The 13671-nt window shown below is 49.1% G+C and overlaps 1 protein-coding gene across 1 annotated transcript; it reads right to left on the minus strand.

Moving 5' to 3' along the window:
• Positions 1-1162: 1162 nt before the first annotated feature.
• On the minus strand, positions 1163-13375 carry LOC127675122 (trophinin-like). Its single transcript, XM_052171086.1, has 13 exons — positions 13251-13375; positions 11875-11944; positions 10499-11593; positions 9838-9942; positions 9669-9732; positions 9387-9466; positions 8855-8946; positions 8118-8197; positions 7981-8023; positions 7547-7609; positions 6993-7107; positions 1442-6207; positions 1163-1272 (listed from the first exon to the last, which is right to left on the minus strand). Exons 2-12 carry the CDS (start codon positions 11917-11919, stop codon positions 1453-1455), a joined length of 6537 nt encoding a protein of 2178 aa, XP_052027046.1. The 5' UTR covers positions 11920-11944; positions 13251-13375; the 3' UTR covers positions 1163-1272; positions 1442-1452.
• Between the last annotated feature and the right edge of the window lie 296 nt (positions 13376-13671).

Genomic DNA, 13671 nt, shown 5'->3' on the forward strand with positions numbered 1-13671 from the left:
ATCTGACCTTGTTCATCAGTGTGTTCATTTTGAACCTTCTGTTGTCTCTTAGTTCATTAGTTTCTCAATGTTCTTCTATCCCTCACCAACTTGGACCAACTTCTTTAGCTAGTGTCCTTCCTCTAACCATTAATGGTCAGGTACTCGCATCCCCGTAATAAACTCATAGCCTTGCTGTCTTTGTTCCCTAGTCCTTTCATCACAACCACTCAGGAACATCCAAACCTTGAATCAACCACAACTTTCTTCTCCTCTGGGACCTACTAGGGTTATATAGATCATTGCTTGAAACAGGTCTATCTATCTACTTCTACAGCTCCCCCGTGCCTATTCAAAGTCAGGGTTACCCCTTCCTCCATCTCACATTTTATTTATATATTTACTTAATGGTTTATGTGTTTAGATTACACTGTAGCTGTCTTCAGACACAGAGGAGAGGGCATCGGATCCCATTACAAATGGTTGTGAGCCACCATGTAGTTGTTGGGAACTGGAAAAGCAGTGTTCTTAACCACTGAGCCATCTCTCAAGCCCCATCTCATACTTATCTTCCATACCAATCCCCAGTCTCTCAACTGATTTAGGAAATACCCTCTTGTTTCCAGATCAATACCTAGTTTCTAGTTTCCTCCCTTTTTTTTGGGGGGGGGGGGAAGGGTTTCTCTGTGTATCCCTGGCTGTCCTAGAACTCACTCTAGACCAGGCTGGCCTCAAACTCAGAAATCTGCCTGCCTCTGCCTCCCAAGTGCTGGGATTAAAGGCATGCACCACCACCGCCTGGCTGTTTCTTCCCTTCTTATCCCTATATTCTTACACAACTACCCAAAATTAATGTGAGTTTACCTTCTAGTTGCCCTGTTCCTTAGGCTTTCCCCTTCCATCTTTGCTCAAGCTATTATCCCTTGGCCTGCCACACTTTCCCAGAGCTCTCTGACTCTGAGAAATGCCTGCCTTTTAGCTGGAGCCCCATGGTTCCCAAAAAGCTAAGTTGAATACTAGTTGTTCTGTGAACCCAAATCATCACATCCAGCCACATTAAAGGACAGAATAAACTCAGGTTCCTTTGGCAAATTTAATGTAACTTTGATACCAAAATATGACAACAACACAGGAAGCAAACACAAAGCAGGAACAGCAGATTTTTCAGTGTTTCACTCAGCTGATGGGGAATAGTGCTTAGGCTGCTGCATGGACAACAATTCCAAAGCTGCACATTGGCTCCATGGGAAGGACTGCTGCAGTTAGCATTATCTGTAAACAGGGGGAACAAGCCTGAAAAACAAAGCCAAATACCCAGAAACACATTAGCAAAAGGCCCATTTCCTCCTATTTCCTTTCTTCATCTTCTCACTTGGCCCCTCCTAGCTTAGGGTTTCCTCTAGTATCTCCCAGCTATTATAGCTAACCCTATGGATTCTGGCTATGGGAATATTGCAGTTACCTGAAACTTCACTAGCCGTAAGGGAAGCCACAGGCACCGTGGCCAGAGGCTCCACCACCAAAGCCAGTCCCGGTGCTTGGTGGTCCACCATTGAATCCAGCACTGGTGTTCGGTCCACCACCAAAGCCAGCTGCGGTGCTTGGTCCTCCGAAACCACCTCCAGTGCTTGGTCCTCCGAAACCACCTCCAGTGCTTGGTCCTCCGAAACCACCTCCAGTGCTTGGTCCTCCGAAACCACCTCCAGTGCGTGGTCCTCCGAAACCACCTCCAGTGCTTGGTCCACCGAAACCACCTCCAGTGCTTGGTCCTCCGAAACCACCTCCAGTGCGTGGTCCTCCGAAACCACCTCCAGTGCTTGGTCCACCGAAACCACCTCCAGTGCTTGGTCCACCGAAGCCAGGTCCTGTACTTGGTCCGCCACCGAAGCCACCAGTGCTTGGTCCACTGCAGAAGCCAGCACCAGTGCTTGGTCCACCACTAAAGCCAACAATAGAACTGGGTCCATTACTGAAGTTGGATCCAGTGTTGGGTTCACCAGTAAAGCCACTGCTGGTGTTGGAACCACTGCCAAAGCCAATGATGGTATTCAGTCCTCTGTTGAAGCTGGCATTAGGCCCATTGCCAAAGCCATTGCCAGTGCCGAGGCTTACACTAAAGCCTGCACCAGTGCCAAGTGTGCCACCAAAACCAGTATTGGTACCCAGGTTACCAGCAAAGCCATCACTAGTGACCAGTCCACCACCAAAGCCGGTGCTGCTGCCCAGTCCATCTCCAAAGCCAGCGCTAGTGCCCAGTTCGCCACCAAAATCAGTGTTAGTGTTTAGTCCACCATTGAAGCCAGCAGTGGTACCCAGTCCTCCATTGAAGTCAGCATTATGATTTAGTCCACCACTGAAATCCGTGCTGGAGACTAGTCCACCGCCAAAGCCAGTGCTGGTGCCCAGGGCACCACTGAAGCTAGCGCTGGGGCCTAAGCTTCCACCAAAGCTAGTGCTGTTACTTAGGCTGCTGCCAAAGCCAGCACTATTGCCCAACCCATTTCCAAAGCCTGCATTGGTACTTAGCCCATTCCCAAAACTGAAAATGGCACTGGTGCTGTGCCCCTCACTGTAATTGACACTGGTAGCACCACTAAAGCAGGAGTTGGTGCTAGAAGAGCCTCCAAAGCATAGGTTGGTGTTAGATGCACTGCCAAAACAGAGACTGCTGCTAGGTGCTCCACCAAGAGAGAGGTTACTGCTGTGAGACCCACCAAAGCTAACACTGGTAGAAGGAGCACTGCCAAAGCTAATGCTGTTGCTATGGGTATTACCAAAGTCAGTGGTACTAAGTGCGCCACCAAAGCCAACACTGTTACTGAACGCGCCACCAAAGTCAGGGCTAGTGCTGACTGCTCCACCAAAGCTGGCACTCGTATTGATGGCACCGGCAAAGCCAGCACTGTTATTCAGTGCACCACCAAAGCTGGCACTCGTACTGATGGCACCGGCAAAGCCAGCACTGTTATTCAGTGCACCACCAAAGGTGGCATTCGTATTGATGGCACCGGCAAAGCCAGCACTGTTATTCAGTGCACCACCAAAGGTGGCATTCGTATTGATGGCACCGGCAAAGCCAGCACTGTGATTCAGTGCTCCTCCAAAGGTGGCATTTGTATTGATGGCACCGGCAAAGCCAGCACTGTGATTCAGTGCACCACCAAAGGTGGCATTTGTATTGATGGCACCAGCAAAGCCAGCACTGTGATTCAGTGCACCACCAAAGCTGGCACTCGTATTGATGGCACCGGCAAAGCCAGCACTGTGATTCAGTGCACCACCAAAGCTAGTACTCGTACTGATGGCACCGGCAAAGCCAGCACTGTGATTCAGTGCACCACCAAAGGTGGCACTTGTATTGATGGCACCGCCAAAGCCAGCACTGTGATTCAGTGCACCACCAAAGGTGGCATTCGTATTGATGGCACCGCCAAAGCCAGCACTATTATTCAGTGCACCACCAAAACTGCCATTGGTGCTCATGGCACCACCAAAGCCAGCACTGCCATTGAGTACACCACCAAAGGTGGCACCTGTATTGATGGCACCGCCAAAGCCAGCACTATTGAGTACACCACCAAAGCTGGCACTGGTGCTGAGTGCACTGCCAAAGCTAGCACTGGTGCTGATGGCACTGCCAAAGCCAGCACTGCTGTTGAGTGTACTGCCGAAGCCAACACTGGTGTTGATGGCACCGCCTAAGCTGGCACTGTTATTGAGTACACCACTAAAGCCGGTACTTATGGCACCACCAAAGCTAGCACTGCTGCTGAGTGCACTGCCGAAGCCAGTGCTGGTGCTGATGACACCGCCAAAGCTGGTACTGCTGCTGAGTATACCGCCAAATCCAGCACTGGCACCAGAAGAGCCACCAAAGCTGACACTAGTATTTAGTGTGCCACCAAAATCAGAGCTGGTGTTAGAAGAAGCACCAAAGGAAACACTGGTGCTAAGTGAACCACCAAAACCAGTATTGGGGCTAGGGGAACCACCAAAGGAGATACTGGTACTGAGTGTGCCTCCAAAGCCAGTGCCAGTGTAGGAAGAACTACCAAAGGAGACACTGGTACTAAGTGTGCCACCAAAGCCAGTGGTGGTGCTAACTGCACCACTGAAGACAGTGCTTGTAGTCGGTGCACTGCTGAAGCTGGTGCTTGGGCTGAGTGCACCACTAAAACCAGTGTTGGTACAGCAAAGTGTGCCACTGTTGGCTCCACCATTGAAATTGGCACTGGTAGAAGGTGTACCACCAAAGCTAATGCTGTTGGATCCACCACTGAAACTGGGACTAGTGGTAGGAGCACCACCAAAGCTAATGCTGTTGGATCCACCACTGAAACTGGTACTGGTGGTAGGAGCACCACCAAAGCTAATGCTGTTGGATCCACCACTGAAACTGGGACTGGTGGTAGGAGCACCACCAAAGCTAATGCTGTTGGATCCACCACTGAAACTGGTACTGGTGGTAGGAGCACCACCAAAGCTAATGCTGTTGGATCCACCACTGAAACTGGGACTGGTGGTAGGAGCACCACCAAAGCTAATGCTGTTGGATCCACCACTGAAACTGGGACTGGTGGTAGGAGCACCACCAAAGCTAATGCTGTTGGATCCACCACTGAAACTGGTACTGGTGGTAGGAGTACCACCAAAGCTAATGCTGTTGGATCCACCACTGAAACTGGTACTGGTGGTAGGAGCACCACCAAAGCTAATGCTGTTGGATCCACCACTGAAACTGGGACTGGTGGTAGGAGCACCACCAAAGCTAATGCTGTTGGATCCACCACTGAAACTGGTACTGGTGGTAGGAGCACCACCAAAGCTAATGCTGTTGGATCCACCACTGAAACTGGCACTGGTAGAAGGTGCACCACCAAAGCTAATGCTGTTAGATCCACCACTGAAACTGGGACTGGTGGTAGGAGCACCACCAAAGCTAATGCTGTTGGATCCACCACTGAAACTGGTATTGGTGGTAGGAGCACCACCAAAGCTAATGCTGTTGGATCCACCACTGAAACTGGTACTGATGGTAGGAGCACCACCAAAGCTAATGCTGTTGGATCCACCACTGAAACTACCAGCAGTGCTGGGTGTACCACCAAAGCTAATGCTTGCTGTGCTGAAGCTGGTGCTAGTGGTGGGTGTACCACCAAAGTTAATGCTCTCTGTGTTACACAAAGTGGCACTAGTACTAGGTGTGCCACTGAAGCTACTGCTGACTCCACTACTGAAACTGGTGATAGTATTGGGTGTGTCACCAAAGCTAATGCTTGGTGCACTGCTGAAGTTAGCAGAGGTGTTGGGTACAGTCCCAAAGGTAATGCCATTTCTGTCACCAAAGCCACCACTGGGGTTGGATACACCACCAAAGCCACCACTGGAGTTGGTTATACCACCAAAGCCACCACTGGGGTTGGTTATACCACCAAAGCCACCACTGGAGTTGGTTATACCACCAAAGCCACCACTGGGGTTGGTTATACCACCAAAGCCACCACTGGGGTTAGTTATACCACCAAAGCCACCACTGGGGTTGGATATACCACCAAAGCCACCATTGGGGTTGGATACACCACCAAACCCACCACTGGAGTTGGATATACCACCAAACCCACCACTGGGGTTGGATATACCACCAAAGCCACCACTGGGGTTGGTTATACCACCAAAGCCACCACTGGGGTTGGATATACCACCAAAGCCACCACTGGGGTTGGATATACCACCAAAGCCACCACTGGGGTTGGATATACCACCAAAGCCACCACTGGGGTTGGTTAAACCACCAAACCCACCACTGGGGTTGGTTAAACCACCAAACCCACCACTGGGGTTGGGTATACCACCAAACCCACCACTGGGGTTGGTTATACCACCAAAGCTAATACTAGCACCATCACTGAAGCTATTTCTGGCACTAGCTCCATGGAGGAAGTTGACATTAGCGGTGGGATCTTCATTTTCTTGGTTTCTGGGATTAAATTCAAAGGTAAATCTGCCCCAGGGCTGTATATCCTCATTCAACTCTTCCCTTGTTAGGCAGTTAATATCCATGTCATCCCAATTCCAGGGCCCAGCCACAGCTTCCTCTCCAATCCCCATTTGGGTTCTTGCCTCAGCCCTGGCCTTAGCCTCAGCCACAGCCACAGCTGCAGCCTGAATGTCCATCTCAACTGCCTCGCGGTACTGAGCAGCCCAGTCTTTGGGATCTTTCTTCTGTACCTAAAATGGAAATTATAATTATTATAAGAAAAAGAACCCTCACAGTTATGTGTAAAGCACCCATTATGAGATCCACACAAAACTAATAGTGGTAAATAAAAAATTCTAGTGTTTTGATGGGTCAGTCTAGATTTTAAACATCATCTCTGATAACTTAGGAACTCAAGTTATGCCCTTCGACAAGTTTATATCACAGACCCCAAATGTTCCTGTTCATAATATGGGAAATGATAAGAAACTAAGTATGTTATAGATTGAGTTTTGGGGAAACCCAAAATTCTTGTTGAATAGTAAATCACTAATCATGGCTCTATTTGCATACAGGGCCTTTTATGAGTATAACTTCAGTGAAATGGGTGAGGCTTTGATCAAATAGTGTCCTTGTAAGACAAGACATGAAAATGAACTCAGGCTTATTCTAGTCTATGCAAAAAATACAGAAAACTATAAGTCAGAGAGAGAGAAAGAGCCTATAGCAGAAACTGAGTGTACTGGATCTTAACATAGGGTTTTTATCTCCAGAACTGTTGAATGTAACAATTTCAGTACCTTAAGCTATCTAGTTATTAATATTTTATAATAGCAGCCTGAACTGACTAGTACAATATATAAAAAATAGCTGGACAATGAAAGATGTGTATCTTGCAGTATGGAACACTGATGAGGTTCTATGTATATGTACAATCCATTCTTTTCCCATACCTGCCAAACACTGCACACAGCCTGCCCAAGCTAGGAGCATCCCATGTCCCATTCCATCAGCGTGCTAAGCTCAGGAAGGTTACCTTGCATGCGAACTTCAGGACTTTCATCTTGCTAGTCTCATGGTAAGACCGTAGGCCCCAGAAGAATTCGTACTCAGGTGGTCTGCTGTTGGGGACCCTCTTGTATTCCAGATATCTTGGAGAAAGGAATTGAAACTGATTCTAAACAAGTAAAACTATTATTTAACCACTAGACCTTCAGATGAAGCAATCTCCTCTAGACAAACTCCTGGGGAAATTTTTTCAAGGCCCTTTAGACCCAGACTCATTCCCATACATGGTTCCATGCAAAGTAGTTATTGGCAACACTTATACAGGACACAATGCCACAACTGGGTTTTGTCTCCTATGAAAACTTACCCCAGATTCCTGTGGGTGTGCTGTTAATAAATTGTCCTTTTTTGGGCCCCTGCTCTGAGTATACCCCATGGTAAGGGTCCTAATACAGCTTCACCACAAGAAATTTCAATAAAACTCAGGTCTAGGATGCAGAGTGCCCTTCTGAGTATAAGAAAGATACTAAATAGTTTTGAAGCAGAACACTTCAGAGTTACAGAGCCTTGAACACTACTTACTTCTGCTTCACAAATTCATCTGTGATGAGTTTCCTCACTTCTCCAAAGAGTGAATGTCTTACCCTAGCAAAGAAAACCATAAGCAGTGAATATAGTCCAGAACTACTCAAATGAAAGTATTTCCCAACATGGCAGTCTCAACCAGGTGAAGAGAATAGTGAGCATGTGGCCACTAGAAGAAAGCAGTGAAGGCCTGATGGCGCTTTGTCAGGGATGCCTGAAGGTCCACCTTACACCTCATCTCAGAACAGACAGAAGACATAAAGGAGAAAAGAAGCAGAGTTCAGAATCATTTTGCCATTCAGCCAGATCAAAACCCGCCATCCCCACCCCACACATTCTCCACCAGACCACCAGGCTGATGCAATCCTGGGACCGTCCTCTCTTGCCAAAAGACAACACGGACAGCAAGCGCTGAGAGAGCCCAATCATACCCAGGACGCAGCCCCAACTTGCGCAGCACCTCCCAGATGACAGCTGCAAGAGGAGGCAAGAAGGAGACAAGGACAGAAATTGAGCATCTGCAATTCAGGCCACAGACACCTATTCAACTGCATGCCCAGCCACTCACCCTCACTGGCCTTGTTGCCATTCATGAAGATGACACTCAGAATAACCATGAGGAGACCCAGCTTAGGTGTGTCCTTGGTCCTAAAAGAATAACAAGACATAGAGCAAGTTTGTGTTCATGAGCCATCATCTGTACAGCATCTTGTTAGACCACCCTCTCCTAGATTCCTCAGACAGAGACTTCAGCCTACTCTATGGTCCCAGCCACCTGTGACCCACGGCAAGGTGCATTCACTCTTGAGCCAAGCTCTCCATGCACCAAAGTGCTACTCCTACCTAGGGTTAGGACATGTCAACCCAGGCACGTGAACACTCAGTGGATGTCTTTCCTTTCTCTGCCAAAGTCCCAGACTCCCCTGAGAGAGTTCCCCATGGAACTCTAGTGACATTCCTGCTCTCAAGCATCATGGTCTGTCCCAGAAATCCCTCCCTCCTTTGAGAGTTACCCTTCCACAGATAGGCCAGGCACCTGGTAGAAGAGACAAATAACAACAGGCTAAGTTCCTGGGGACTTATTGGAGAGAAAGTCACCCTGGCAGCAGCAATGTCCGACTGACTCCAGGCTCTGAAACCCTTCTCTCAGTCTAGCACCACCAGTACCCACAGGGATCCAGTGTGTGCGGGAGCGGGGACAGGGGTGTTTAGGGTCTCTTTCCTAAGCTTCTAATAGACCATGTAGAGAGGGATAGATGGATGGAAGCAGAAGCCCCTTCCCACCCTAGCACTTTCCCGGCTTACTTTCCCTTTATGCCTGCAGTGGATTCCTGAGTGCTGATAAGAATATACAAGCTATTTTGCTTATCAATTTCCTTCAGATTGATTCGAAACATCTGCCAAGTAAAAGAATAACTTGTGAGTTCTCAAAATATATCTTAGGTATCAGGTAGCATGTTGGACATTCTGCAGATTGTTGTATACCTAAGTAAGGGTTTTGTATGAGAGAGAATGCATGTAAAACATACAGTTCAGTACCAAGCACACATTAAAGTTGTAATAAACATAAGATAGACATCTACAACATCTTTATAATCAGTGAGCATCTGCAATGCATGAGAGGGCGTATCCAGCAGCAGACAGAAGCCAGGACTAAGCCGCACAGCTTTAGTACTAGCTGTGTTTCCACCGCTGACTTGCTGTGATCAATGGCGGCCCCTCCCTAGGCCACCATGTGCTCATGTAGGTCTCTGCTTTCCTCCAGGAAGGTGAGCATATACCTTTCTTCTGTTTAAAGCTTCCCCAGTGTGTCCATCCCCCAGGGCTGACCCTTCACCTTCTCCAGAGCGTAGCTTGCTCGTTCAATGATCTCTGGGAAATAGTCCTCATATTCTTGGATGATATCCTTCACCATATCTAAAAGGAAGAAACAGAAGATGCTAAGGTGTACAGAGATCAGATGACTGCGGTCTTTTTCCCAGCCCTGTGTGGTCAGGGAAGGTATGGTGAAATATGGTTATGGCAGCTGGGGTGATATGAAAGGAGGTGATGGACATAAACGGTTACCCACAGGCCATGAGGACAGAGAGTAGAGATGAAGAGAGCTCAAAACGGCTACCTGTGCGCTTAATTGGGATCTTTGTCTGGTCTTTAACCAACAGGTATTTCACCAACTTATTTGCCTAGAAAAAGAGTTAGGAAGGTATCAATCCAGTGGCAGAACACTTGGAAGAATGTCAGGGAATGAACAGAAGGAAAAACAGGACTTTGGCAGATTAAAATCTTACCCTTTCCTGCAAAATGGCCACATCTCGGGGTGGTGGAGGCCTTCTGCCCCATGGGATCCGCCTGAAATTATTCCCACTTCTGTCTTCTCCATTGGGATGCTTAGACTTTATCAATGGAAAGAAAAATGCCTAGAGTTATCAAATGAAAGTCCCCCTAGAATCTAGAGGCCCTAGACCCTTCCCTATAGAGGGGCTTAAGCCTAATAGCAGCTGCTCTGACTCCTAAGCTTTTCTTTTACTGGCTTCTAAGTAACACTCTGTCATCTCCCAGCATTCAAGATGACCAAGGACATGGCCTGAATTTTTTCCCGTTTCTTTGGCTACCAGCATGTTGTACATTAGATAGATCCCTTAATTCTGGGACTTTGTGTTTCAGACTTACAGTCCCCAGGGAGTAAGAGCTCTTTTCAAGAAACCCATATATAACCTAGGTAAATGTATATGACAGAAAGTCTGGCATATGGGTAAACATTATGTAAATACAAAGTATGTCCCAAATAGGTCTTGACTAAATACACAAATATATTCCCCTACCAATCTACAAACTACTGGAGGACACAAAAATGGAATACATTCTTCTCAACAAAGCCTATAGCTTCTATGAACACAGGATAGGAACCTAGGATAGGAATGGGAAAGTAGCACAAAATACAGAGCTCACCTTCCGGTTCCTCTTGCCCCGGGCTCTGGCTGTGGATTCTAAAGTCAACTGAGCCAGATAGTCATCTGCCAAGGCCTGGACAGCAGCAGCAACCTGAGTCTCCAGGGCACTTATGCTGGCCTGAGGGGCCTGAGCTCCTTGTTCAGTGCTCTGAGCCTGGCTTTCAGTTGCCCGAGTCTTATTGGCAGCCTTTCGAGCCCTAGACCCTCTCCTGATCTGTACAGTGACTGATAGGCCATGGTTTGAGACCATTTGAATATCAGGTGGAGCTTCAGACTGCTCAGAAGCAGAATTTGAGCCTTTATTGGTAGCCTTCTTCCCCTTGGGCTTTTTGGGCCTTGGAACTACAGCTGATGCCTCAATCTGTCTGCTAGATGCCTCAGGGGCATTTGAGGCCTCTACATATTCAGTGTCAGTATTTGTGTTCTTAGCAGTTGTTCTTTTTCCTTTGGAAGCGTTCTTGCTTCGGACAGTGGCTGCCGTAGCCTGGTTACTACCTGTCTCCTTGGCAGCTTGGCCTTGGGTAGTAGCTGTGTGGGTGGCAGCCGAAGCCAATGAGATCTCGGTGGTGCTAGGTACAGTCTTATTGGCATCCTTCGCATTAGAAGCTTTATTGGATTTGTTGACAGCCATCAAGGCCTGGGAATTAGCTGACTCATTGGCAACTGGAGTCTGGATAGTCGGTGCAGTAACTGGCAGGTTTTGGGCCTGTAATGGTGACTTGACCTGTGTAGTGACATCCTCAGTGCCAGTTTGGGATACATTGGGAGCCCCTCTCTTTGCCTTGGCTTTCTTGTTCTGATTAGTAACTGAAGCCTGCATATTGGGTGCCTCAGTAGTAGCTGAAGCCTGACTGGTCTGGGTGAACATAGGTAGGTTTAAAGCCTGCAAAGTTACTTTAGGCTTGTTGCTAGCATTATCATTGGCAGGTGGGACTGGAGGGGGAGCAGGTGTGGTCTTATCAATAGACTTCTTCTTCTTCTTCTTCCTGTTTTTCTTAGATCGGTTGGCAATTGGTGCGTCCTTTTCTGTGGCCTCCGCCTGTACATCTGGAGAGAAAGGAAGCCCTAGGCTCCCAGAGGGAGGCGGAGGGCCCTACATACTTAGGATTATGATCCCTGTGGGCCACCCCACCTCCCTATAACCACCCCACTTTACAGTTGCCTCCCCTCCTGAGCAATTTTATTGAAATTGGGTTTGAGAAAGGGTGAGGGAGCAGTAGATAGTCAGATGAATTTCCTCTTCCCTGTACCATGCAAAGGAAGACTAAGACAGGTAAGGGAGGGGATTATGGAACTACACAGTAGTAATAGGCTCCAGAGTGGTAAATGAATTTAGGGCACAACATGCGTGGTAAGAAAGCAGAGAGGTCTCACCTGGAATGTGGGTACCCGATGACCATAGTCATTTCTTCTATCCATCTTTCTGAAAGGCTAATAGCTGAGCCTAAAGGAAAAAGGCCTGAGTTAGAGGAGAATAAGGGGATGGGGAGAGGGGAGATTCATCTTGCTAAATCTGAAGGATCAAAGAATTTGCCTAATTCTGGGCCCCAAATCTTTCTGCGTTTGCCTACCTGGAAGCCCAGAACATGTGGTTTCTGAGCTCCAGCATCTTTTGCTTCCAAGATGGCAAATTAGTTCTACGACCTACACCTTAATACCCTTTACCACACCGCAACCTGACAGTGCGCATGCGCAGAGAAGAGATCGAGACCCGCACACGCGCGCGCGCACACACACATGCGCGTACACACACACACACAGAGACACACACACACACACACATACTCACGGGCGCGCGCGCATGATAACAGGTTTTCCAAATGCGCCTGGTCCTCAAGGCCTTCAGTACGCATGCGCTATGGTGGACAGGACCATCTCTAACCATCTCTTTTCCACATATGTCCCCAGCTCTCAGTGCTACAGAACATCTCGGTCCCACCGCCTCCTCCTCCTACATCATTTCTCAGTCCACCCGCCCCCAGGCTCCGCAGGGCCTCTTCGCGCCGCCCCCTACTCCCACCCCCACCCCCGCCCCCGCCCCCGCCCCCGATCCTGTGAGGCCGCGCCGACCCGCGCCACCATCAGACACTCACCCAAGCTGTGGTTCCGCAGTCCTCCGCACCTCCCACCCCTCCGCACCTCCCACCCCTCCGCAAGCCCCCTCCCCCCGCGCCGCAGTCGCCTTCGCCAACACTGCCCCCCCTTGGTCCACGTCTGCAAGGGCCCTGCCCCGCCCTTTCTGCAACATTGATACCCCACCCTCAAATCCAACACGATAACCCCTTCGTGTATCCCAGCTCCCTAACCCTACCAGCGCATCCTCCGCCCCCCCCCCCTCAAAGCAGTGCTAACCGGATCCTAGCCCGCCCTTTCTCCCTTCCAAGCCTGGTCCTCTGTCCGTTTAAAGAGGATTCTGTCGCTCCTTTTCTTGGTCCAGATTCGATTCATCCTTTCCATAGTCCATACCGGGGTCCAGCGCCCTTTCTTCAGCCTGATCCGGGTCCCTTACCTCCCTCCTGAACTCAACCCTCCTCCCTTTTTGCAACAGCCAGAACGTTTTCTAGATGTTTCCTTTCCACAATCCCAAGCAGGTCTGCATCCCTTCTTTCCATCCCCAGATTGAGTCTAGACTTTCTCGTAGCCCAGAGATTCCGCCCACGCCTTTACCCAGTGTGAATTGGGTTCAGGCACCTCTAAACCCACCACATCAAAACCGCTAGATCCCGAATCCAGCCAGGTTCTTGTCAAACCTTAATGTTGCATGGAGCCAATCACCGAGAAGCCACGGCTTTGAAGCCCCCACAGGGTCTTTCCCAAAGCTGGCCACCTCAGCTCACCTCGCCGTCGTGAGCCAGGAGAGAACGTCTGCTCTCTCCAAGCCTCTCCTCAGGTCTGAGCTTGTAACCCGCCCGCCCCCCCCCCCCGGCCGGAAGTGGTCCTGCCTCTTTCCGCCTCCAGAGGGGGGTCTCCGTCCCTACCAGCCCGCCCCACCCCCTCCCTGCTTACAGGCTTCCAGTCTCCTCAGTGTGGCGCATCTGTTTACTACCTCTTGTTCAGCATTCACACCTAGTCTCCATTTCATTTCTCTGTTCCCCATTCCGTGTCCCTGTTTCTATTTGATTTTTCAGTTTCTCTTGAAGAGAATGACCTCAGAGCTCCCACGCCTGTCCC

This window comes from Apodemus sylvaticus, chromosome X (assembly GCF_947179515.1).
Source record: "Apodemus sylvaticus chromosome X, mApoSyl1.1, whole genome shotgun sequence".
NCBI classification, from domain to species: Eukaryota; Metazoa; Chordata; class Mammalia; order Rodentia; family Muridae; genus Apodemus; species Apodemus sylvaticus.